Consider the following 26,845-nt stretch of genomic DNA (forward strand, 5'->3'; position numbering starts at 1 on the left):
GTAAATAACTTTTAGTTATTATTATATTATTTGCATTTATTTACCTTTTTATTTCACTTAACTTCATATCATTTCAATTCTTAATACAGCTTTTCATTCCGTTATTTTCTTTTTATTCAAATTTTACTAAACAAATAATTGAACACTGCTTATAATGGTCGATTGAGGCCAATTGTTGTTTTGGTTAATAAACCAGTGTCTCCCATATCTTCATTGTAACCAGGGCGATACTTCATGCCAGGTGCCTGTAATACAAACAATAAAATAGCCAATGATTGAAGACACATCAAATAAGAGAAATCTTACGTTGAACCACACATCGCGCCAAACTTTGCTGCTGTCCGCATCGCGCACCAATTCCGGTACGTCGTAACGTGGCACATTAAAATAGTTCATCAAAGTGCTTTTTTCATTACAGTACTTGATACGGGCTTCACACCACTCAGCTTCGAGTGGGAAACGCCAATCCTTCATTTTTTTATTGTGGTGATCAACTTCGAACTGTCCGAAATCAATTCGTTCGATATCTTCAACCACAACTTCGGTCTCACCACCAGCAGTCCAATCGTAAACCAGGATTTCAGCATGGCTACTTATATCCTTAAGGAAATGTTGTTTATAAAACGTTTCAATATCCTTTAGGTAGGTATCAGTGAAAACCTTCGATTTAATTTCGTAGTCAATATTACGAGCTTTAATGCGTTGCTAAAAGATATCAATTTAGATAAATTAAAAGCTGTTTACCGATTATTAAACATTATTTACCTTAACAGCTTCTACAGGGCAGTCCAAGTAGATAATCAAATGCGGTTTCAAAAGTTCATCAATGGTATTTTGGCGAATTTCATAATATACCGAGTGAGCACCACGCGAAATATAACCGTTCTTATACATTGCTTCTAAGAATACAAAGTCGGAATAGCAGCTTCGATCCAAAACAACACCTTGGCCGGTGGAAAGCACATGTTGTAAGGCATCTATATATTGTGAATATCTCAACATGTACATGCGGATTTGGAACTGGGCAGCCAAAGGATGATTGGGTTCACGGCAAAAGTTAGTCACATCATAAGAACGACAGAGTTCAGGTAATTGAGGGTCTAGCTTGCGCATATCGTAGCCGTAGGAATTGATGTAAATCAAGTCCATGTTGACTTCTGGAAAATAACACATTTCCAATTCATCTGCCAATTCTTTGGCAAACTTGCTTTTGCCTGCACCGATCGGCCCTTCAACACATATGACTTTAGAGTTCTCATCCATACGTTTTGATGTTTTATCGAAAAACGAATTCAGCACAGTGTATCGTTTCTCTTTGTAGGGATATGGGGACTCTTTTGGCACCCGTGAACCACCACGCATAGATTTACCCATGATAGAAGCCTTTTGTGTCAAAGCCATTGGGGAAGCTGCTTGCGTGTTCAGCAATGCAGGGCTAGCATTACGGCCACACAGACGCACAATGCCCACACGAAAAACAGCGGCCATTCTGAAAACAAATTAATTCGAAATATCAATTTATATGGCAAGTACAATATACATTTTAAGTGGTACGACTATTGATTAACTCATTACATCACAGCTCTGCACCGAAAACGTACTAAAACGACACATTTAAATAACAATTGAAACAGGTTCAATATTGACCCACGCTATATGCCGAACGAAATATTTACATATTTAAGCTTATAAAAACTTTATTAAAACGATTATGCATGTTTTGCTCACCTTAAAACTGTTTAATTCAATTTCCTTATTAATTTCTTACTCTAAAAATTGGAGCGCCATATGAGAGCTGTTGACAACTGAACTGTCACTGAAAATGATTGGCTGCACTGGTTGCTTACAGAGTGATAAAAAAAATAGAATATGTTAGAATATATTAAAAGAGATATTGCTTTTGGACAATATTAAGCACATATTTTTTCACAATCCTCCTTATACATATACACATTTAGCTGTAATAAAAGTAATTGACAAATTGAAGTATTATTGACGTTAGGAACACTAACAGTTTTAATGCCACTGCACCATTTTGGTGAGTTTAATGTGCAAGGCGGGATCGTCATTATTTTTAATGCGCAGACGCGGAAATGAAATTTCCTAAGTCCTGTGCATATTTAGGGCGGAAACTCTTTTATGATATACCAGAAATATTTAGCATTACAACGTATTGAACGGTTTTTAAAAGCGGTCACATTTCTGCGCTGCCCTAAAATATTCATAAATATTTGATATTTCAAATTTATTTGAACAAAAATTATTATAAATGCTCGAAAAATTGCAACATAGCTTGAAAATATAATAAGGTGTGTTAAGATAATATTACCGTATACAAATAAAATGTCAAGAGTGCCTCAGAGCAATGAAAGTGCAGTGAAGCACTCAAGTGCTTGAATTTAATGATTTTGTTACGGTTAGCCATTTCTCCTCGAAATGGTCAAAAGTTCACAATTTAAGTAATATTTTATTACGTTTACATTGTATGTATTTGTGTGGAATAAAAACATGAGTTCGAAAGTAATTTCAATATACATATATACATACATACATACGTCAATTAGAAATCGTCAGCAGAGCAATACATACATACGTATGTACATATGTATGAAAACAAAAACGGCATTCGAATCAGTAGCCTGGAGCAAATACAGCTTCCTTATTTCCTCCACAAGCTCCTCGTACTCCGCTTTCCAGGGTCAGCAAAATAGCAAAATGCTTGTCGTCAGCAAAGAACAACATCTCTTACCCTACCCATCAAAAGCTATAATTACCCTACCCAATGTTGTAATGAAATTCACAGCCCGCGTTACAGTTTGAGTACCACTGGTGGCTGTGCACTAGATGCTACATTTCAACGCACCGCCTCAAATACCAATGCAAGAAAACGAAAAATTTCCCTTTGTTGCAAAATACCATCGTGCATGCTCATGTCTGAATACGAGCATTGACTCTGCATGCCGGCTAAATACATAATAGGTGCCGTGTCTGTTGACATTTTATAGAACGACTGGTGCAGAGCTACGTTGAATCACATTTTCAAACATAAACAAACAGAAATTTTGCTGTGGGGATGGGTGGGACATGCGCAGCGCCTCTTTCAACATATATTGCGCTGAGTATCTTCGGACTCTCTGTTTTCCTCTTGCAATATTTGCACTGCCCTTTAGACAGAATTATGTATGCTGCGTGAAAAAAGCTACCAAAAAGGTTGATATATAAAATTCAAAAGGTCTTCACTACAACATTATGTATATGTTGTAGTGAAGACCTTTTGCGAAATTATTTCTTCAGAGTCTAATCAACAACTTGGTCATACCATACTAGAACACTAAGATCCTTACACACCTTCATAAACACACGTATATACACAGATAACTCTTTGAACATTGCTATACGTACTTGTTCAATGCTAATGCCAACATTTAATACTTTCCGGTCCGCGCTGCAGTCGTCGCTACCCAACCAACACATTTCAATTGTCACACGATGCTGATACGTTGGAAGAGCAAAGATAAAAGTTCATCGAACCAGAGCAGTAGCAACAGCAGTGGCAGCTCATCAAAGAAAAAACGAAAAGGACGTGAAGGAGGTGGGTATGGGGGCAAATGTGAATATTTAAATAGTTCATGAACTAGTTGTAAGTACATATGTACATATATATCTACATAAACACATATTTGTATGAATACAAGTTGTTCGAATGTAGGCGTCAACGCCGATTGCTCACTTCCGTGTCACGTTCTAAGCAAAGGTATTCTCTGAAATCAATAAATACGACATAAAAACTTCAACATTTGTTTACTCATTAGCTCAAACTCGCCAGTGAGAATTCATTAAAATCATTAGATAATTCGAGCATAAATTCATATTCGCGTAGGCAGCGGAGACTGTGATTTGAATTATACATTTTCAGTGAGAAACAAAGTAATTTTGACCGAACCAAGCGTTCTATCGAATATTTCCATAAGGATATTTTAGAAAAATCAAATTTTCATAAAAATTATATACAAGTATGGGATATTTTAAAGAAGGGACAAACTTGTTTTCACCCACTGCATTCATATTTACCCCTTGCTTCCAGCAGAAGACTGGCAGAATGATGCCAAAACTGGGCGTATTCCACCCAATGAGCAAGGTGAGTTTAACCAAAATTTCGAATCTAATAAGTATTAAGAATGCTAGCATACACCAATTGTTTATTTCTACAGTTAGTGATCACAGGAGAGGTATGCGGCGAGACGATCCGCGGCGGCACACGCTTGGTGGCGATATGATATTGTATGCCGGTAATCAAGGACAGCAGCAGCAGCGGGCAATGGATCTAGAGGTGATTTGGATAAATCAATAAATATAAGCACATAACTAAAACAGTCTAAATACATAATTTTTTTCAAACACATACAGATGAGTACGCGCGCACAGAAAAACAAAAAGGTAATTACAAAACACTAATGTAATTTTTTGTTCAAAATGTAAGAAAACTTTTTCAATCATGTTTTTTGATTTCATTTAAGAATAATGTACCACGGGGCTATACTCCCTTGAATCAAGGACCTTTGTTCGACGATGACCCAGGCATAATGTCCGAGGTAGAAACGGCAAGCACTGGCTTTCGGCGTGGCAATAAACAACGGTCTTCGCTCCCAGTCGTTAGAACACCGTCGAAGACGTTGGAGCGCCCTTTAGGTGAATTTCACACACAAATTTCTTTTATGCAAATATTTCACTTGACAAATACTAAAAGATGTTTTTAATTTCATTTGCAGGATTAGTATTTTTACAGTATCGATCGGAAACAAAGCGCGCTTTATTGCCTAACGAAATAACCTCAATTGATACCGTTCGAGCGCTTTTCGTTCGTTCCTTTCCACGACAACTAACCATGGCATATCTAGAGGGTCCAAACGTTAAGATCTACATACATGATGCAAGCAAGGACATGTTTTATGAACTGGAGGATGTGCGTTCACATTTACGAGAAATTCGTGACCGCTCAGTATTAAGACTTTTCGAGTCCACTGAAGTTGCTGCACCGCCACAAATTCTACCAGGTGGCCCTGGCGTACCTCAGCCTCTCCCACAAGTTACGCCTAATCATTGGGACCAAGATCAGGTTATTGATCTAACTCAATCGAATATGTTTTAATATCACTAAACGTGTCTATAATTTTTATTTCCGCAGAGCTATTTCAGCGAACCAGAATTTGATTCAGATTACAAACATCAGCACATTCATAAATCAAAGGTGAGATTTTTATTAGCATAAAACATAATAAAATAATTTTAAATAGGCATAGGTATATAACATACATATGTACATAAAATACAATACAAAAGAATATTATCTACAAATTAAACTAGATAATGCAAGCACCACCGATAACGCGGCCGCGCAATCAGTCGAAGCCCGCAATTAAATGCGTTTTAAAATGCGTCAACCTACGAAACAGCTGCAATCTCCCCAAGCACTCATAAACCTGCTGACTAGTGCGGTCTCTCCTACCCAATCCGTGGTAATCAGAAATTACCACATCCACCCACACTTAATCCTTTCAGCGTGTTATCCATTTGCTCCTTGACATTTTTCCATGCAAATACGATAGCACCTTGGAATGGTTCCGTGTCACAGGCACTGCACAGCGCCATTACTGCCTTTACTTCTTCCTCAGCTGGCTCGCGATCGTGTTCCTGAATCTCATCTTCAATGTTCATTTTCTGTGTTAAATCCTGTTTAAACTGTTGCCCACCAAAATCTGCCAAACCATCATACTTGAAACTATTACCGAATAACGGGTCATCCACAACGCTTCCGTCCTCCAGCAATACCAAACCCCGTTTTTGTAAATTTTTACTTGTTTGATCTGACGTTTGTCTCCGCCTGGGACTTGCAGCTCGTTTACGTACCACTTTCTGACCAAATAACGTATTGGTGTTGTTGGTTTTTGCATGGCGCTTGAAAATAATTCGTGTCTCGGTTTCGTCTATAAACTGCACATTGGCTGGGTTATTAAGCGTACTGAATTCGCGTGTCGTTGAGCTAGTTTGCACAGTCTTTGGTCGCAATGCTAACGCCGCATTTCGCTGTCCGATATGTCCCAGTAACTGTTGCGACACCAACCGCGAGCCGGTATTGATTTGGCCGTTTACAAAGTTCGTATTGATGGTGACGGCTTGTTGTTGATCAGACAGTGGGAATAAAGTGTTATCGCCGCTCTGTAACTGTGGCACCGTCTGCGTTGGTATGGTTGGTTGCGGCTGCATGAGTAATTGTGGCGGCTGCTGCGGCGGTTGCGCGAGATTCAGACGCACTCGAGTTGGTATTTGTCCACTTGCAAGCAGGCTGTGCATTGGTAATGGCCGGTTTATCTAGCAATTTAAAGGAGGAAAATATCCAATTTGCTGATACAACTATATAATGGTGTGAAGTTAATCAACTCACAGCAGGGGGGGCTCTTGTTGTGGTTGACAACTCCTGTCCCTCATGGTCGAAGTGGTGTACGTGATGATGCTTGTGGTCGCGATGCGCTTTACCCGCGCTCAGCGCAATATGATATATCTGTACCAAAGTGACCTCAAAATGTAGGCCTTGTGAAATAATACCCGTTGGCGATGGTCCGCCCGAAAAGAGTTTGCCTCTAGCGGGAATGGTATGGCTAACCAACTACAATAAAGGAATTACAGATAATAAAATGGGTATGTAGGCAGGTGACGCGCTCATTGAGGACCACTTTAATTCAATTTTAAGATCGAATATTTTAAATAACTTCAAAGGCAAGGTAAAAATACAGCCACGAATACCGAGTACACTAAGCTTCGGCACACTCACCGCATTGTTAAAACCACGTCCAATACGCTCCGATTTCACCCAAACCTGCCATTCACCTGTTTTCCCGTTCCAAGACGAACACTGTTGATGCCATTGACGCACACGTAATGCATAATTGAGCCTGTAAGTAATTGTGGAGCATTCACAATTGCAAAATGAAGCGAAAAAATCAATTAAAATGCATAACGAGTATGGTACAAATTCATAACCTCAATGTAAGCATTACACCTTTTACGGGCTTACCTATATATTTGTTGACCTTTTATGGCCATTGAAATAAAACTGGAATTTTGTGAGTTCGAAACCCAAAACTGGAACTCGCGCGGTTCATCCTTAACTGGTATTTACGGATTAGAGTGGGTCAGTTGGTCAACAATCGTCGGCGGAAATTGAACACAGCGAAAATCATTTAGAAATATGAAATGAAAACGGAAAATATGAGCACTGGAATATATTTGGATGTTATAGGCCATTGAAAACTGCCAGCAAGATAATTTTTTTATTTTCTTTCAAACATGTTGACTCTATTCGGATCTTTTCAATGCTTTGGAAAATAAGCGGGTCAATGTAGTAGTCAACTGACCTACAGTTACTTAAGTATGGTGGGATATTTCCCCGCATTGCAATCGGTTACAATTGGTTGATTATAGTGTTTAAACGTGTGTTTTCGCGATATAGTCATTGCTGTGAGCGTTGCATGCACGTGCAGTGTAAAAATCAATTGCATTTCCGGTCATGTTCATCGGCGTTACTTAAAACTTAAATTCGTTTAAGGAATTCCCAAGCATAACAATTACAACGCATTATAATGGAATTCACTGCCACAGCAGTGGGAAATAAACCGGAAATGTTGTGATGTTGAGCATCCATGTGAATGAAAATATACGTTGCAATCAACAATCCGTTATTGAGTTGCAAATTTATTACAACTTCGGACACACTTACCACTGCACGCCGCACAGCAGCGCACAGCTCGCTGCCAACCATTCGCAATTAACAAGTACTTAGCATTGCAGTGCAATAACTAAATCCTCACTTTTTGCAAAAGGTAATTTCACTTTTATTAGCACACTGGCACTATTATAATTAAAAATCCATTAATTCCGTTACTTTTTTATGACTATTCACCGACTGGCAATAAATTGTGCCATATGCTAAAACCTGTAACTTCAATTATGCAACTTTGGCACAGACTGCTGATGTGTGGTATGTAAACCTAGTTTTGCTGCGGCGAAAGCCTGGCGCGTGACGTGCGTTGCTTGTTGAGTTGCAGCATCGGGGCAGCGTAGTTACTTATATATTGGAATCACCGTAGGCGCGTAGCTCGTTTACGAAACCGTGGCTTTGGTGGTATGGTGTGGCCGCGAGTTGTACCTTATTGTGTTGTGTCATGAACTAACGAAGACAGCAGGAAGCTGGCTTCCTTTCACTTTTTATACGTCTCATAATAACGCTTTGGTTACATAACTTTCTTCAATTCAACAAATTCAAGAGATATGCGTGGCGATGTAATATTGTAGTTCAAATGACATCGTTTCCTCCATACAAACTTTGCATGCTGAATTAATGCCACGATTGTACTATACATATTATCCGCACCACTTAATGTGTAAATATGTATAATGACGCATGAATGCACGCACTGAGTTAAGATTGAGTGGTCGCCGCGTGCATGCAGTTGCAAACCTGTATCCGCAACGAAATGGTGTCATGCCACACCCAACCAGCTTAGAAAGATCCAAATATAAAATAGAAAATTTAATTATATGACCAAAATCGAACAATTCGAATTTTGCTTATCATTGCTGTACAATTAACCCAATTAACAATTTGCCCGAGGCTGGTGATGTTTCATTTACCACTTACCCGAATAGGTTAATAATACGTGATCGCCACTATGATTTGTATATCGTGACCAGAAACAAATCGTGAATTGATTCAAGTCTGGCAAATCATTTTCGTATGTAACGGTACCATCGTGATTAAAGGCGAACTTTTTTACAGCGCAGTTATCCTATTTCCAACGATAACAAGAGAAAACCACAAATCATCATTGGTAATTAAAATTGTAAAAACTTCAACAGTCATGCGTTGCACTGACTTGCGCTTGGCATATCCTATTACCTCTCCAAAATCAGCACCACCGAATAAATCACGTTCATATTCGAATTCGTCTGTTTCAAACTTCAATCCAGTATGTGATCCTGGCAGTGCCGTCAAAGGTGCCGATATAGCGATGGCATCACTAACACCACTTAGCACCTTACTTGCAGACTTCTGAGGAAGTAAGGGCGACGTCGAATATTCAGAACTCTCAGCTGAGCTACTGCCAAGAGTTAATGTTTTTGCGCTAGTCGCTGAACCGGGATGGGATTGCTGCAGATTGAAGGAGGTGGTAATTGATCCCCCCACTATAGGTTTCCAGCCATAACCAAAATTAATGTTATGAAGTACTCCTATCGCAAGGACAAAGAAATGTATCCAACTCCAATGCATTTCAATTCGCACTTTAAAGTGAAATTTCTCACATAAATGAGTATTATATTATATGCAAAAAAACTTTCGATCTCTTCCTTATCTTCCCGTTTCTTTTCTATTTTTTTCCCCCCTAACCACTTTCTTCGCAATTCACTTTCGTTTTTATATTTTTTATATTGAAATTTCGCGTATTCGCCTGGCTTTTTTATTCACTTTTATTTATATATCCGTGCGAGTTGACTTCGCGTAGACACACGTCTGCACGCGACGATGTTTCGAACTTTATTGGCAGTCAACTGTGGCGGTGGTACATATGGAAGCGACTCTAGCCGGGCTGTGCGACTGGAAGATGGAACGCTCGCGACGCCAACAAACTAGTTTGTAAGCACAACAAGCACTTTGCTCACGCCTCTTCCGCAGCCCCCTGGTATTCAAAGCTTTTGAATGGCTCAAACCACTAATCTACAGCACAATCACCGCTAGTAATTTTCATTCATTCATCAAGCTACGAATATCAAACGCATTACAGACTTCAGCGCCATTGTTGAACGCTGTAGCCTCTGGTAGTGGATCTACAAGATAATTGCCAACGTACAGCGATATAGATGGCACCTGTCTACCGACTGATTGTTTACACTTTTTATTCACACCCAACTGGACAAAAAATAGGGAATTTACACATGCAGTGGCGTATGCCGCAGATAGAGTAATGCAGGCGATCATCTCAGACACAAAAAAAAGACGGAAATTAGTTTGAAATGCTTTTAAGTGGACAGCTCAAGACAATTTAGCAAGAAAAAAAGCATCTTGGTAACACTCTGACATTATTTCCACTAGTTTTGTTAAAATACATGCATTCACATGCATACATATATACAAAAATACTTGCATACACAGCAATTTGAACAAATCCATTGACAGCCGTCTGGAAAATACGGATTGAAAGTGAAATTGCAATGTAAATACAATAGCGTAATCTGCAACTGCCAATTGCCAATCGACCGTTGTTTTACTCGCTATGCGCGCCAAAAATTATTTACGCGATCGACAGTTCGTAAAAAATTGCTTTGCAAAACTTGTCAGCAGAGAAAATACATGAAGATTTCTACTTGGCCGCCACCGCATAGTATTCTCAAACATAGTTACAGTCACAACAGCCAGCGCCAGCGATAAAGGCACGATTTGGTTATAATTGTAATGACTCTTACTGAACAAGCATTATGACGTTTTCAAATATTTTTCCTACACACAAATTTTCGTTAGTGTAATTGTTGTTATTCACGCTTATGACGACACATTAGCTAAACTAAGTTTCAGTTTGAACCGTTATGATCTTTGTTTGCAGATCGGTAAACAGGCGGCACCGTACTACGTGGGCACCTCGCAGACGTTACCGCGCGGCATGTACTCATCTGAGCGCACAAAAGTTCCCATTGGTAAGTTAAATGGCTTAAATAGAATTTAGCCTTGTATTAAATTGTTTCTTAAAGAGGTAAAACTAAATATGATAAGCATGAAAATAAATACACTATAAATATCTGTGCTCTATTTTTTCAATACAATCGCCATTTTTAATTTACTTTGCGATTACCGAGCTTTTGAATTCTTAATTTCATCTCACATCCATTAATTAGACCTCGTCCATACATTTGTATATATGTATTCGTATATTGTTCTCTTCATTATCAACTCTTCACGACTACTAATGACTACCGCTACCTCCCCTTTAAACTCCATAACTGTACTATACTCTGTCCATGCATACATGTGTGTAGGAGCGCCAGTGAAACCTTTGCGGGCGCACAACTCAAGAGGTAGCATGGACCCATTATTTCCTTATACCCCGGATCAGTTATATAGCATCCCAGGTACATACTTTGCATACTTTGCATTCATTGCCATTCATTATTTGACTTATTATTTTGTTTCAAAAAAATGTGGTACATTATTGAGGACTAGAACCAATTCGGTACACCAAGGCTAAATCATTAAATATTCTTTCAATTCGTAAAAATTAGACATTTGTATATACTGTGTAATTAACATAATTTAGAGTTTGTCATATACTAAATTATAAATATAAATTAATTTTTGTTTATGTACTAAAATGTTTCCCGCTTTGAATAAACGTGTGGCATTCGTAAAACATGAAACTGGCGTTGGCTCAACAAAACTTATTGCAAAAAATTTCAGATGGTTACTCAAGTTCACCTGAACGCAGCACACGCGGCAACTACGAGGAGCCATACTACAGTCAATATGGAACCAGAGGACCAGTGGTTGCGCCAATCATTGATGAAGAGCAGGGGTTGGTACAAAAAAGCACAAAATATAAACAATTTATGATTTCAAATCACTTGTTCCATTCACTACAGTGATGTGGGTCTTACTGAGGATCAATACGCTGTATACGGAATGAAAGTAGGACCAGGGCGACTACCGAGACCGAACCAAATGTACGATTCGGCTAGGTGAGTAATTTGATGCTTATCAACTGATATATCAAAAATATAATATGTTTGGCTAATAATAAGCCATGTATGCATGCACTTCATTCGGCGTAGAGTGTACTCTTCTGCGACTACGCCGGTAAATTTTTATTCTTTTAACTCCACCATTTGTGTTAGTCACCGCAGTAGTTGCAGCGGGGTGAAAGTAGGTTGTACCTGTGTTTAATGGTAAAATAGTTTATTCACAAATTTAACTAACCTTCCGCTTCCTACCTTTGCTCCTTATAGCTTGCACAATAAGGCAGAGCAGATATCCGCCGAAAGAGAGAAAAGCCAACGCCGTAATGGTGATATGGAATAAAGTTTGCAATTTAGAAGGCTTTTCCTCTGGTTGCCAAAGATGATGTTCGTACCCACTTTAAATAAAAAAAATAAACTGTTTTATACCGAAAGCTTGTTTTCAGGCGTTAAAGGATAAACCCCGCAATAGCACAATTTGCTATTGTTATCTAGGCGATTATGTAGACCATTTGTTGACTATATTAAGGGGCTGCCTGAAACACCTCTAAAAGGCATTTTATTTTAATTCTAACCGTTTTTCGGCAGTTATCGGCAAGGCTTGTGGACTCACACAAGTACTATTTTTATTATTTTCATTAGGCAAATCACAAACACCCGAATCGTTCGTAGTTTTGTTAAATTCATTATTTAAGTTTGATTCAAAATCTTCCTTCTCATGAAGTTCAGGTAGTCTTTCCAATGAACGCTGAAGTCGCAACAATTCCGATATGTTCAGTTGCATAAGACAGTCAGTCAACATTTCTTTTTCTAGACTATCAGGCGAATTCTCCATTGTATATGTCAGGCATATTACCAAAGTTTGCAGGAAACACATGAGTAAGAATTCTTTTTTGCGCAAACAAAACATTTTGTTGAACCTAACCCGCCAAGAAACTATCTGAGACTGAATATACACATCTATCTGCTAGTCACGAATGGTGCGATAATTGGGAAAAGCGTTCAACTCTGTCACGGTCCAAAAACGAATTTTTTAAAACCATTAAAATAAAAGACACATTAAATGAAGTGCCTGAGGCAACATTTTAAGGAAGCATACGCAAGTTAGTTGACACCAATTAAAAATGAAGTTCACAACACTACATAGCACTTGGCTAAACAGACTGGAAAATTGGAGAACAGAATAAAAGCGTTACTACTTTTTAAAAAAAAAAAAGAAACAAATGTTAACTTTGCTGCATCAAGGCTTTAATACCCTTCACAAATACAAAATATTCTATATAAGTACTTGATTTCGATCGATCAGTTTGTATGACAGCTATATGCTATAGTTGTCCTATGTGTATAATTTGTTCGGAGATTACACCATTGCCTTAGGCAAAAACCCATTCCTTATTTGGTGAATATATCTATCTCGTCAAATGAAAATGTTTTCATACAAGCACTTGATTCCGATAGTTCAGTTTGAATGACACCTATATGCTGTAGTGGTCCGATATCTGCGGTATCGACAAATATGGGACCAGCTTCTTGGAAAGAAAAGGTAGTGGGCAAAATTTCAAATCGATATCTCAAAAAGATTTTAGTTCCGCATATTCCGACAGACAGACGTACGTGGCTAAATCGACTCAGGTCGTCACGCTGATCATTTATGAATATATTTTACAGGGTCTCCGACGTTTCCATTTGAGTGTTACAAATTTAATATATAAACAAAAAGATTCATGATATCTTATTCATAATCTCATTTACGTCGCGCTGGCTTACAAATTCATACACCGTTAACGATGCCCACATACGAGTATAGTTAGTAAAGTTCATGATTTTACTAAATATATGTATCTATAAAATGCGTTCTTTTGGAAGTATACATATATTATAAGAATTGGATCGATTAACCTCTCCCACTATAATTATTTACATTTTATAACTAGGCCTGAAGACTTGCATCGTATTCGTGTAGAACATATGGAACGCCAATTGGCCAATTTAACAGGTCTAGTACAGAAAGCTCTCGTAAATCAACAGCCACAAATTACACCGATTCCCGTGCCAACCTTGGATCAAAACTATTTGGTTGTACCAACGCAGTGTCAAGGTATGTATGCCATTTATCACACACCTCTAATTATCTGTCTGCTTGCATTTGTGCTGCTTACACAGACGAAACATCAATGCAAGACACATCGTACTTCGTTAACCCAATTGTCGAACGTTACAAGCGCACGCACTTGCAACTATCAATAATTCATTAACATTTACACCATCACCATCACTATTACTATCACCCTAGCTCACCGCCATCAACATCATCTCCTATAACATCAGTTTCACTTTAACGCATTGTTGTCTTTTTGCAAGTAAAAAATCAATACCCACAAAAATTACTTAGCCAATCGTGCGATCTTTTGTTATGCAAAAATATTGTTGAATTTCGTTAAAAAAAGTCATTTAATTAAAATGTTATTTTATGTGTATGTGCGAAAGGTCTTTTATAAAAAACAAAAATGTATACATGTTGCGCGCGTAGTAAAAGGTAAACAATCATAATATTAAATGTACAAACATACACATACAGGTAGCTCTGCACGCAAAGCTATATTTTTGCTAAAAAATTAACTTCAAATTGAAAATGGACATAATTTTTAAGCCAAATGACAGCGTATAGGTTTTTACAATACACAAAATTGATTACGTAACGGCAGACGTATTATTTTCAATGGGCATGAGAGTGGCTATGTGGGAATAATAATAGGTATTATGGACTGTGGACTTCAAAGCTGAATATTTTGCATAGTTTATTTGCTAAGGGAAAGGTACGGCCTTTGGGATAAAAAATATGACTTTATCACTATAAAAACCTGACAACATTAAAAATACATATACACATAATTGGATGCATTACTCATTTTCATGCAAGGACACCAAATGCAATTAATTACTATGCGCCCACACATAATAATATCTCGTATATCGTTAAACTATCACAATTACAACCATAATATTGAACGGCTTATATTTTTTACAACCATTTCATGTAGCTAACGGGTCGGGAAATGATTTGTATATAAGGGAAAAGGCACCGAAGTTAGGGAAGAGCTCTTGCCGTAAGTTTCACAGCAATGGTTATCAATCAAAGAGAAATTTATTTAACTGCATGCTTAACCTTCCCAATAACTAACATAACTTTGTTTAATATAAAATTATGAAGATTAAGAGCATTTGTACAGAGTTGTCAAACAGTGATAGTTTCATCGTAAAAAACAATATTCATTCATATACAACACATATGGTATTTGCACTCATGTGTTTGTATTATTGTTTATATTGGTATTAAAATGCGACTAGTTCGCGCTTAAATTCATTAAGCCAAATGTATTAATTGCATTTTAATGACTTTGTTAAGCGCTCATTATGAAAAAGTAATTCAAAATGCAATATTTGATTGTTCATGGTACAAGTGCTCCTAATATCAAAGCGTATTTTTTAACTTTTTCAATGCATGTTTAATAAATTAGTTCAAATAATCAATTAGACGCCTTTTAATTTTTACTAATAGGAATAAATCTTGTGCCTAACAAGTTATGACGCTTTGAGGTTTGTCTAATGGTATTCATTTGTTTTTCAGAGAAATCAGTGTCATTTGAAAAGTCAGTTTCCTTTAGTGACGACATACAAGGAATACCCAAATCTCATAGTCCTCAACACGCTGGTAATTAATTCTCTTCTCGGAATATCTTGCTGTTTCTTGTTGTGTATTTAAATTCATTATATTAATTTTATAGTTAAATACCTGCATGTACAGATAACCGATTGCGTAATCGCCATTCACCTTTGAAAGCATGTAAATCTTCAAATTCTTTATATACTCGTATAACATTAGGTATACAATTTTGCTTATATACCATAAACAATATCCAACCCAAGTATTTTAAAATTTCGATAATCATGCATATAAGTGTGTATATACATATGTATATGCACATAGCATTGCTCAAAAATTGCATGCGTACATTACTAGCAATCCAACTAATTGTGCCTATTCTGTGGCTAAATCCATACATATTATGTACAAATCTTCATGGTCACAGCTACGCTGCAAATTTTGTAATATTCTATTCTTATTCCACACATACAAACACACCTGTCACCAATACTCTGGTGCTGCCGATCAAATGCTTACTACTCAAAACAAACTAAAAGCCGATAACAAACCTACAAAACCAGCAATAAAATCATCGACTTTACCTCGTACATCTTCCCAGGGTAAGTACACTTGCACTATTACTTAATGGCTACTTCTTCACTCATCCCAAAAGCTAAGCAGTATTCACACAAACAAGAGCAAAAATATCCCTAGATATTCTCAAATACATGCTCATACTTGTATATACAAAAGCTTAATGTTTAAGACACTGCAACAATAGCGGGCTTGGTATTCACACAGTCACACAGGAACCAACACACCCGCAAATGCTTAGTCACCTACACACATACACAGAGAGAAAACGGTTTTAGTATGTTGATCTTTTGTCTGTATTTACCTTGCTCTAGCAGAGAGAGACCGCCTTAAACCGCCGCCGCCCCCCAAGCCACTGGTTTTGGCTCAGACGCACCAAACCTATCGCGCTGATATAGCTCTTGCTCCAGAGGTCTACAATCATTTGCGCGGTTTACAGAAAAAGGCCAAGGATCTTCGCATGGAGGTGCGTACGCTGCGCCGTCTATCTCAAGCACAGGCGGTCGCAGTGCGCGAAGACATCAAAGGAACTTTTATGCGCATACGTGCCACACTGCTGGCCAGCAGCGGTACATTTTGGGGCAGCCATCAGGGTGATCAAGATGCCACGCGAATCTCGCGCGAAGAGGAACTTTATAAGCAAGAAGTTATCAGACTGGAAAAAGACCTTAGCGACTTGGAAGCCTCTGTGGAGACACTACGCGGCGAAGTGATTAATCGACGTACACGTGTCAATATGACTGCCGTGGAAGACATGGCATTGGTACTCAGCAGAGCCAGGTAACCAAAACAAAAGCAGAATACAGTCATAATAATCATAAGCACACACACATAACAATACTTTGAAACCATGTCATTTTACAGTAAAACCGTTGCGGAATTGAAAATGAAATTTCCTGGACTCTCCAATGGACTGCGTTGCATGTTATCGAGCGAAATGGAACGTGTCGTACGGGAAGAGAAATTTCTAAAAGAAGAACCTGACAGGCTTGAGTCGGCATTAAGGCGATGTAAAAAACTAACGGGTACACTAGTGACATTGAAAAGGTATGATTTCTTGTTAAGATCGAAGTTATCGCCAATTTACTACTCCCCTTTGCAGGCTGGCCAGCGTACAAGAGCAACGATTGCCTCCTAACGAACCGCAAATCAACGAAGAGCCGCCGCGTTCGGCCGAGATCTCCAATGCAGACAAAGTAAGTTCTCTTAGAAAACCTTAGTTCAATTATAAATCTTAATTATCCCTTATAATAGCCACAAGAACTTAAAAATTATCGGATATTTCCTGATATGTTTGTAGACTCGTTACAAGCAAAGAGAAAAGCAAAAGCTATCAAAAGGACGTAGCCGTGTGATTGCTTTGCTAAATGTGAATAACTCTTCTGATTTCAGGTATCTGTCGGGAAATATTCGATCAATTCCGAGTTCGAATTCCTTCCTGAATTGCACTAGACCGTTTGGCGTATAGTGCAATCCTATTGGCTAAAATTTGATCTAAAGAATGAAAAATAAATTTCATTGTCCAACAAGAAAAATAAAGTTTCACTGAAATATCAGAGTATTCATTAAATTGCCTACTACCATTTGACTAATGCATTCATTATAACCGATTACAAATTCGCATTAGAATTTGATTACTTCTACTTTTGATTTTTATTTCACTTTGATTTCGGTTAAATTTACCATATTCGTATACTTTACTTCGCTGGATCATCCTGCAAATATTGCAAAGCAATTTTCATTTCTTTTAGTATATGAAACCGTTGAGTAAATAGTAGTTGAAACGTTTCCCGAAATACTACAAAATAATATGATAACTAGTTTTGTGTGTAAATAAATTACATTTAATTACATTTTAGTTGAGTACGAAATCATATTATGAATGGCATAAATTAATCGATTTAAGTTGATTATTATATTTATTTTGCAATTGGCTGTTTGCTTACAAACTTAGTTGAAGTATTTGTGTTTTGAGCTACAAATTAATTTGAATATTTTTGATCTTCAAAAACGCTAAAATGGACAGTCCCAACCCGCATTCTGCTGCTAAACTCCCCTCGTTGAAAAACACTTACAAAGGAATTATTACAAAAACATTGTCAAAATTACATATGTCACAAAGATAGTTTAAACATATATTTTACCACCCCTTACGTTCAAGCTCCACGAATATCGATATAGCTTTTGGCTTTAAACCCCCTAAGTAAATACTAACACTATTATAATCCGGCAACGCAGAAATCAATTACACTTACATACATATGTATGGAAAGTGTTAATTATTCATTATTATGGAGGCGAGCCACGTACTCAGGATAAGTCGTAAAGCCTATACATTACATCCGCAATTTTAACACAATCAAATGGAAACTGTACATGTCCTTCAATCTGAGCGAAATCAATTTTAGACTCATATTGAATTCTATGAAAGCTTCGCAGCCTTGACGGAAAGGCCTTCACCTGCGCTTGTTATGTATAAATCAATGCTAATTTTCGGATTAAAAGTAAATCAATTGCAAAGTACCGTTCCATCAGTGATGTTAGCTGCGCTTACATACTTCTTTAGTTGTTGTTGGTTTAAGAAACGCTTCACCGATTCACTTCACGCCTAACAAACACTTACATGCAAGCATTGCATTACTAAACATCCAACTTTTGGACTTTTTATACGTGTTCCTTTTTATATTATTTTTGCACTAAACATTTTTCAATGAAAACCGCTAATCGAATTCGATATTACAATAAAATTGCTGCCAGCGTCCCAATCGAATAGTTTCGAATCGGTGTGAGGTGGCTGAATATTGTGATGAGTGGACGTCGGCGGACTGCAACCGAGATAAAAAGTAAATCTTTAACATTGAAAATTAGCTATAACATAAAAAATACATTAACAATTGGCCAAAATTATTTAACAAAAATCCATTGCGCATAGTTACATATATATGTACATTAGCTGCAGCAAAGCACTCCTTCATTGTAAATCTATACATACCTACATACCTATGTGCTTATGCGTTTACTACGTTTTTTCACATTTGCGTTTTTTGCGCGATATGATTTATGTATGTAAATGAGTATACATAAGTGTATAAATATGTAGATATGTATGGTTCCGTCTTTGCTGCGACGCGTTGAACATCAATTGGACTGCATCCACAAACGAAAAAATTATTACGAAAATATTTTATTTAATTGATAAAAGTAGAAGACTTCACGTTTTATGTCTTGTATCTATCAAACATAAACCTAAAAAGTTCGTTTATCGTCGTTACATAATTAATAATTTAAAATCAACAATACCAATGTGGTCTTGTTTTCTTCTTGTTCTTCTTTGTATACCATAGTTTAACTGGCGATGGAGTTCTAACTTCAAAGAGGCAATCACTGAGTAATAATCGCATTTTTCTAATCATAACAATTACAATTTCTTGTATAACTATTTTTCTATCACTAGTGATCCTTTTAAGCTTGATCAAACCTAAACTTCAAAGATATATTCTAAATTACAATCAAATCTAAACAAAATCAAAAGTTAATAATCAACAATCAAAATCCCAAGATTTTAAATTCTCTAAAAAAAATTAATGAAATACAATTGAATTAAATAGCAAACTGATTTATTGTGTTAAATACTAATAATACATAATAGGTTGATGTTACAATAATGTAAAATAATGTTTCTTTAAATAAAAAAGCTTGTTAATCATTCATATTTAATTTTCACTTATACTTTTCAAGTACAAAACTTCTTTAATTTCTTTTTCGATTTAACGATTGTGTGCAAAATCGTCAATTATACTTTTAACTGTATGTTTAGCTCCACAAGTGCCTTTTTTATTACTGTTTTGCGTATTTATTATGAATACAAATGATTTTACTTTCCACATTTTATATATGTTCTTCCCTCTTTTTTATCGCATAAATATTTAACACAATTGTTGCCTCTTTTTCACATTGATGTCCAAATCGAAGATTTGTGTTCATTATATAAAACTTTCATTGTATTAACTTTTGTTTTTAATTACACATTAATGAAACATCATCATATGTAATCATCACATACTTTAAAGCAATCCAAATTGAAATTATTCATGATTCGCCGCATAGAAACCTTTGTCTCATTGCATCCAACCACTTCTACTGGAATATACTTATGTACCACGCTCGTACATTTGCTACATATAGTATGTCCGAAAAGCTTTACGTGCTGACTAATGCTTATCCGCATTATCAAAGACGTATGTATGTGTGTGTGCATATTAACTAATAGAAATGTGCATATCTAAAAGAACTTGGCATTGCCCTTGTCACAACATAAGCAACTACATATACTATAAGTATGTACATATATGTTTAAACAATTTAAGTTGGGAAATCGAAGTAAAAACCGCAAATATGGTAGTTGAAGTTGCTAAAGACTTCAAAAAATTAATGCTAATTTACAGGTGATCTCTACTGATCTATGGGAATTATTTCTGTAACAAAATGAAAAACGAAGACAACTGTTGGATGATGATGTTGCGTGAATATATTTTTATATGAGCTATGCATCGCATACCGATACCAGGTTTTATTGATAACTTAATGTTATTTAAAATGTGTTCCAATAGAGAACAAGAAATTATCTAAAAACCGTCTAAATAAAAAACGTTTAATGCATTCCAAAAGATAAGTAAACTTGTATCGCCAATACTCGTACATAGGCGTGAAGAAGAAGTACTGAGTTTGAAATTATATTCACTTTTAACGAAAGAAGTTACTGCGTTTAAAACATAAGCATATATGTATATATCTACACATATACATATGATGTGCCCGTGTCCATTAATTTCTTTATAAATGAAAAATAGTATTTATATTTATTGAAATCATCCCTTCATTCAGATACTTCACACCAGCCTGAATAGAGCGAAGCGTTTAAGGAAATTATTATGTATTAACTGCCAATCGGTGAAGTATTCTTAGGACGACAGTACATACAACGTAAACAGATATAATTTATGGCTCATTTGCGTTGTCAAGTTGGATACGCAAAAACACCTAACATTCATTTTTGCTTGTTGGACATCAGTCGAATCGTGCTCGTATTTAAACCCCCTCCCGTTCACTTATTCCGATGTTCTGTTTTTCAATTACGCAAACAAACAGTGCAGTCCATTACCGAATTGGTAGTGTGAGGTTAACTTCGATTTTTTTCGATTAAATTTACTTTTTATGATTTTTGATCTTTTTTACATTTTTGATCGGCTTGTATGTAGAAATTACGTTTAAAACGCTTCACATGCATAACTTAGAATTTATTTGTTTTTTTTTTTTTAATAAAATGTCTATCTATATTAGAAGCTTTTTTTAATCGTGTAAGGTTAAATGTAAATACTTTTGTTTTAGTGAACGATTTACTACATACCATATGTGTAAACGAACATCTATTCAATGTATATTTTTCATTCTGAACTGTTGCCCTTAATTGGCAATGCATTTTATGAATGCATGTATGTGCATATAAAGTATGATTTATGATATTTCTAGAGACGTCACTTTTGTAGCTTATGCATGTATGTATGTATGCACTAATTTTCTCAATAAATGCCTATTAAATACCTGTATTTATACTTGCATCAACATACATTTTTTACTTTGCAAGCAACTTTCTTATTTAGTAAATGTACACACTTATTTACATACTATCTCCACAATTCCTACAATCACTATCAATACAGATATTCAGTACTTTGAATGTTTGTTAACTGTACTTTATGATATGATCATAACCTTTTGTATATGTACTTTTCATATTTTTATACGTTGCTGTTATTATTATTGTAAATTTATTACTTTAGCCAATCCCAACACCCAGGATGGGGTCGTTCGCTATCAGCGGGGGACCCGAAAACGCACTCGATGCTCTGCTAGACGAATTGCAGACCTTTTCGAAACCACTCTCACAGAATAATGAGGTTGGTCCACAACTACATTGCTTATAATATTGACCTGAAGAAAATCATTATATATTCAATAGGTACGCCCCGATGATTCAACATCTGATGAAAGTTCACAAGCTCTGCAAAGCACAGTCACCACACAAATATCCCAAGCACGTCTATATATCCAAACTACCGACGCAAGCATCATTCCTATGCAATCGCAACCCATTTCCACCACAGGCGCCAGCGTTGTTAATACTTTGCCACATAAGCAAAGCAATCACAACGCCAACGAAACCATTGGTAATGCAACCAATGTAACATCTTTAATGGTGCATACCAATGTCGGAAGTCTTCGACGTCTCCATTCATATCCCAGTGGGTCAGATACAGACATATCACCGCCACAAAACGTGCGTGCGGTGACTAACAAGCCACCAGTCCCCGAACGCACCGCAGATCTGATAACTAAAGTGTCTAACAAACGTATACCTCCGCCACCCCCACCACGAACTAGCTCCCGTAGTCCACTCGCTAGCCCCACAAACCCAAATGTCCCACACCAGTTACCAACAGTTAGTGAAATCGACGTCTTGGGCAACAAGTCAGATAGCGGCGGAGGAAGTGGCAATTCCAGCGGTAACGAGTCGGCGAACGACCACGTCCAGAGACAAGTGGCTCTGGAAATGCGTCATCAGGAATTGCTCAAAAAGCAGAAACTCTTACAAGAACAATATCAACGCTTGCAGCAAATGACGAAGATTCCCGGCGTGGAAATGACCGCCATAGATAGCACAGTCCAACTACAAAAAACTAACAGCGACTCTAATTTACAGCACAAAATCAATATGCACCAGTCACCAATAGCCAATGTGGGAGTAAAGTCACAAGATAATGGCATACCAGGTACAGAGAAGAGTGATAATACAAAACAGGTCGCTAACGTCATTGCATCAAATCCAGAGGCGCTGGAAAATTCGGGTGGTGGTGGCAAAAGTGTTGGCAGCGCTGGCGGCTCTACCACAAAGCAGCTATATGAGACAGAAATACTCTAACATAAACCAGTAATAATGGTGGAATGGCAAGAAACTGAAATCGACATTTGAGTAAAGGATAAGAAGCACAAGCACACATGACGCACTGGAGCACAGGTTTTACTTGGAACACGCTTACCGCTGACAACTGGCAACTGGCAAACATTATTGTAATAAACGCACAGAAAACCTACACCGCACTATGTTGCAAGAAAACAACGATTAACATTAACGGATGGAGATTGAAGAGAATGTTAAAAATTTAATTGTTTGAAAGAACAAAAGACACTAGTATCCTTATAAATATGTGGTAATTGTGCTGGTTAGCAGATAACTGGCTAATAGTGTTGATTTATATTATGAAATTTCGTGAAATGCTGATGAAATTCTAGTCAGAATACAGAAAAAATTAGTACGAAAAATTAGAAAGATACTGAAGAGATTCTTCTAATACCTATTGTAATATATTCGTGACTACATACGCATTTAGTATAATAAAGTCTAGTCAAGCTATTAATAACTGTCCCTTGCTCAACCCACCTAGAGAGCAAACATTTCTCAGATTTAGAGTGCCCGTCATTTGCATCAGACCCTAGCGCCACCATAATTTAGGTGAACTTATGTTCCAAGCTTCTTTCAAAAGCTCATAAGAAATAAATTCATGTTTCAAGCTGCAAAGCTAAAATTATACCACAATTGACTTGTTCGAGTTTAAATGAAAAATGTGACAACTTTGGTGACTATCAAATAGCAACCTGCTTCAAAAGCAACAAGCAACGACACTCAATATATTTTTACTGCTCACTGGTATCTTTGCAATAGTATTTTCAAGGGATATTCCTTGGATATACTATCAGCAGATATGCTCTCAGAATGATACACAGTAAGGGTATTCATTTAATGTAGCATTGATATAATAGCAGCAATGTGCCAAAATGGCCTCTTAGTTTAAATGAATCATTATCATTTAGCCGAGATCGTTGTTTCCATAAATATTTAAGCAATTTAATTTAAAATAATTAAATTATAATATGATATTATATTTAAATGTATTTACATTTTAATTTCACAGCAAAGAAACCAAAACGCGAAAAACCCGTAATCAGCTGATTGTGGTTTGCCACAAATTTTCATAGATGCCACTGAAATAACTATAGTCTCGCAAAGTTGCAAATTTGCATCAAAATAAATTGTATGTAAAAATGAACAGCTGTCACTGCGACATTAAATTAAAATTAAACCAATGGTACTCGGTGATTTTGTTTATTTTATAAATGCATTTTTTCGATGCAGGGCTATCACAACCACTACACTTTCTTACACATCACACACTTTTATAAATATAGATATGTGCACTGGCGCATATTTAAATTGTCCGGTCTTAGTTTTAGGATATAAGCTGTTGTACTTGTAGTCTAGGATACAGTACTGCGTAAGGCTTTAGATTTAGAAATAGTTGCTATACTTACGTAATTTATTTTGGTACAATAAGTACACATTCATTTAATATAAAAAAAAGAAATGGTCTTTAGACATGCATATGATGTAGAATATATTGCTGGTATGTATGTATGTAAAGTTGGTGACCATAGCTCGAAGTGAATCGAATCAAAATGGGAACGAAAAGACATTATGTCTGCTTAAATGAAATTTAGAAGGCATTTGTTTTGCCTAGTTGTTATTTAGTTAATATTTTAAAATTGCTAGTTATAAATGGTTGAATATATAAATGAAATTATTTGCACTTACAAGGGCATATCCACATATACATTGCGAAGAGTGGAATGGTCCTACAAGTCGACGATAACAATATTTAAACAAGTATACATACATATATAGCAATGAAATCATAGGAAATCAGGAATTTGCAATGCAAGTTGACCTAATTAATCGTCAAATGTATGTATGACTATGAGATGTTATTTGTTGTATTGCACTTGAAATTCGCAATTTTATCATTATATAATTGAAATGTTAGATTTTTAGTACGTAAACATACAAAATTTCATATCCATGTATTTGTTTTTGTTAAAAGTTCTCAAATACTCTACGTACTAAATATATGCTTTAGTCCTTTTGTTAACCAATAGTCATAATTCACCTTATCCGATTATTATATGTATAAATGTATGTATATTCACAGAATAATATGTACTTTTGTGTGACTAACATGCAAATGAATTATATTAAATTAGTAATTGTACTAGCATAAAATGGCAAAGATCAAGCAAGAAGTAGAAAATAGTTGAAATAAAATTACTCTGCCTGCCTAAATACTAAATGCATATACTACTACATATGTATAAGATTTCTGTGAGAGTAGGTGTGTGACAAAAATGTGCAGGCAGTAACCCAATAAGTTAACCATATACACATAACAAAGTAATCCCTAGCATATTTATGAAAAAGTCATGCCAATTACGCATTTTACTTGACAAAAGTTTTGTTAAATTGGCAAGGAAAGTGAGACTGATAGTTTTATGTACATTACACGCATTCAAAAAATAAGCAAACAAACGAACTATAGTATTTCGAATATTTATGAATACCAAATACAACATTATACGAAATTAAAATACCTATTATATTACCATTTAGTTTAACTTCAAGCCGACGGCAATAATTTGATTGAACATATCACGTATAAAAAGGCAAAACATTCTTAATACTTATGTAACTACCATATTTTCAAAAGTATTTCGATTCACATCATTCTTTCCTTCGACCGGCTACACATATACAGAGATTTTTAAACAAATTATTGCCGCCGCTAATCACGTAAGCGTCGAATCAAAGCATAACTTAGAAGACATGAGTAAATTAAAGCTAATCAAAGAAGTAAAATAAATGAATATTAACCCTATTACACACGCCATTCCATTCAGCAGTCTCTATGTCATTATAACTTCAGAATAAAATAAAAATAAAAACAAGCTGCATACGTATGTATAGTTAATAAGGAAGATTATTTTTTTGCCCTACTGAATACTCGAGTTGTCTCTACAAGTTTGAACATCAAGAAAGCTAATAAAGTTTATGGAGAAGTAATTTTTAAAATATACATATGTATGTGAACACAGAAACAACAATATTTTACATTATCAATGTTTCATAATTAGGGCCAAGAGTATTCACGTGGATATTTAGTAAGAACCAAGTTATCCCAAAAGTACTTACATACATATGTACGACTGCATACAGAGATATAAACACATATTTGTTTGGCTAAGAGCACATGCATACATATGTGAAATTAACTAAATACTGCAAGTACTTAAAATTTTTCTTCATAATAAATTTCGTGAATAAAATCGTAAAAAGAGTGTGAAAACTTTTTTGGTTTCGGGCATAGAATATGTGCAGTACCTGTATAAGTAAAAGTAAATATTTTAATAAAATCCATATACTACGTACAATATTCTCCCAACAGCTGGCTCTAGCACATTCCCCTCCTTGAGGCTTATGAAACGTGACAATTTTCGGCAATGCTCGTTTGTCCGGTCAGCCACCGCATGCTCAGACTATTGTTTACGTCAGAAGATAAATTAGGGCATCTTTAAGACCTTTATTCGGCGAGGATTGGCGCGTTCTCAAGCCTCTTTCCAATAAATTTCATAATAATTGTCCTATTTTTCACAAAACAAAAAATTACAACACACACAACAACAATATTGAAGAAAAAACCGCACTGAAAAATGTCGAATGATTAAAGGTGATGTAATGTGCGAAAGAATTCTGCAGTGTTTACACAAAGAAATGTACGGAGTCGTGAAGAAAGGAAAGGTGCTAGCAAGAATTAAAGGACATTTGGAATGTTAGCACGGTTATTGCAATTCGATAGAAAATAGAAATGGTTACAAACGAAAGTGAGA

At 36.2% G+C, this 26,845-nt stretch overlaps 4 protein-coding genes across 13 annotated transcripts; 1 reads left to right on the forward strand and 3 right to left on the reverse strand.

Annotated features, from left to right (window-relative positions):
• Positions 1–26: 26 nt before the first annotated feature.
• Positions 27–1,813, reverse strand: LOC108975641 (NADH dehydrogenase [ubiquinone] 1 alpha subcomplex subunit 10, mitochondrial). Its single transcript, XM_018944287.1, has 4 exons — positions 1,729–1,813; positions 766–1,489; positions 307–705; positions 27–245 (listed from the first exon to the last, which is right to left on the reverse strand). The coding sequence occupies exons 2-4, from the start codon at positions 1,486–1,488 to the stop codon at positions 150–152; spliced, it is 1,218 nt and encodes a 405-aa protein (XP_018799832.1). The 5' UTR covers position 1,489; positions 1,729–1,813; the 3' UTR covers positions 27–149.
• On the forward strand, positions 1,775–25,912 carry LOC108975635 (coiled-coil domain-containing protein CG32809). Of its 10 annotated transcripts, none has more exons than XM_018944266.1 (21): positions 1,837–2,309; positions 3,452–3,592; positions 4,088–4,138; positions 4,212–4,330; positions 4,408–4,437; positions 4,518–4,689; positions 4,770–5,116; positions 5,186–5,248; positions 10,653–10,743; positions 11,083–11,175; positions 11,501–11,615; positions 11,683–11,778; positions 13,710–13,873; positions 14,817–14,882; positions 15,404–15,487; positions 15,979–16,041; positions 16,330–16,795; positions 16,880–17,062; positions 17,118–17,211; positions 21,856–21,972; positions 22,035–25,912. In XM_018944266.1, the coding sequence occupies exons 2-21, from the start codon at positions 3,490–3,492 to the stop codon at positions 22,992–22,994; spliced, it is 3,477 nt and encodes a 1,158-aa protein (XP_018799811.1). In that variant the 5' UTR covers positions 1,837–2,309; positions 3,452–3,489; the 3' UTR covers positions 22,995–25,912. The 10 variants fall into 10 exon arrangements, with proteins under 10 accessions (XP_018799821.1, XP_018799811.1, XP_018799812.1 ...); XM_018944267.1 differs by having other exon boundaries at positions 16,333–16,795; XM_018944268.1 differs by lacking the exon at positions 14,817–14,882.
• Positions 5,235–10,698, reverse strand: LOC108975637. Its single transcript, XM_018944281.1, has 6 exons — positions 8,954–10,698; positions 8,696–8,843; positions 7,073–7,166; positions 6,830–6,950; positions 6,443–6,664; positions 5,235–6,369 (listed from the first exon to the last, which is right to left on the reverse strand). The coding sequence occupies exons 1-6, from the start codon at positions 9,323–9,325 to the stop codon at positions 5,521–5,523; spliced, it is 1,806 nt and encodes a 601-aa protein (XP_018799826.1). The 5' UTR covers positions 9,326–10,698; the 3' UTR covers positions 5,235–5,520.
• On the reverse strand, positions 11,487–13,015 carry LOC108975644. The gene is made up of 4 exons (XM_018944296.1): positions 12,351–13,015; positions 12,031–12,173; positions 11,698–11,973; positions 11,487–11,555 (listed from the first exon to the last, which is right to left on the reverse strand). Exons 1-3 carry the CDS (start codon positions 12,683–12,685, stop codon positions 11,831–11,833), a joined length of 621 nt encoding a protein of 206 aa, XP_018799841.1. The 5' UTR covers positions 12,686–13,015; the 3' UTR covers positions 11,487–11,555; positions 11,698–11,830.
• Positions 25,913–26,845: the final 933 nt, after the last annotated feature.

Source organism: Bactrocera latifrons, unplaced genomic scaffold (genome assembly GCF_001853355.1).
Source record: "Bactrocera latifrons isolate USDA-ARS-PBARC rearing strain unplaced genomic scaffold, ASM185335v1 scaffold_68, whole genome shotgun sequence".
Lineage (NCBI taxonomy): Eukaryota > Metazoa > Arthropoda > Insecta > Diptera > Tephritidae > Bactrocera > Bactrocera latifrons.

Excerpts from the sequence above, each read along its gene's own strand:
- LOC108975635 (XM_018944266.1), top strand. The coding sequence starts at position 3,490 with ATGCTGATACGTTGGAAGAGCAAAGATAAAAGTTCATCGAACCAGAGC. Across the intron at positions 11,779-13,709 it reads CAAATGTACGATTCGGCTAG|GCCTGAAGACTTGCATCGTA; the intron begins GTGAGTAATTTG and ends TTTTATAACTAG. Across the intron at positions 16,796-16,879 it reads TTGGTACTCAGCAGAGCCAG|TAAAACCGTTGCGGAATTGA; the intron begins GTAACCAAAACA and ends GTCATTTTACAG.
- LOC108975641 (XM_018944287.1), bottom strand. The coding sequence starts at position 1,488 with ATGGCCGCTGTTTTTCGTGTGGGCATTGTGCGTCTGTGTGGCCGTAAT. Across the intron at positions 706-765 it reads GCCCTGTAGAAGCTGTTAAG|CAACGCATTAAAGCTCGTAA; the intron begins GTAAATAATGTT and ends GATATCTTTTAG. Across the intron at positions 246-306 it reads GGCGCGATGTGTGGTTCAAC|GCACCTGGCATGAAGTATCG; the intron begins GTAAGATTTCTC and ends TTTGTATTACAG.
- LOC108975637 (XM_018944281.1), bottom strand. The coding sequence starts at position 9,325 with ATGCATTGGAGTTGGATACATTTCTTTGTCCTTGCGATAGGAGTACTT. Across the intron at positions 8,844-8,953 it reads GTGGTGCTGATTTTGGAGAG|GATAACTGCGCTGTAAAAAA; the intron begins GTAATAGGATAT and ends CGTTGGAAATAG. Across the intron at positions 6,951-7,072 it reads AAAGGTCAACAAATATATAG|GCTCAATTATGCATTACGTG; the intron begins GTAAGCCCGTAA and ends AATTACTTACAG.
- LOC108975644 (XM_018944296.1), bottom strand. The coding sequence starts at position 12,685 with ATGTTTTGTTTGCGCAAAAAAGAATTCTTACTCATGTGTTTCCTGCAA. Across the intron at positions 12,174-12,350 it reads CCGATAACTGCCGAAAAACG|TGGGTACGAACATCATCTTT; the intron begins GTTAGAATTAAA and ends TTTTATTTAAAG. Across the intron at positions 11,974-12,030 it reads GCAAGCTATAAGGAGCAAAG|GTACAACCTACTTTCACCCC; the intron begins GTAGGAAGCGGA and ends CATTAAACACAG.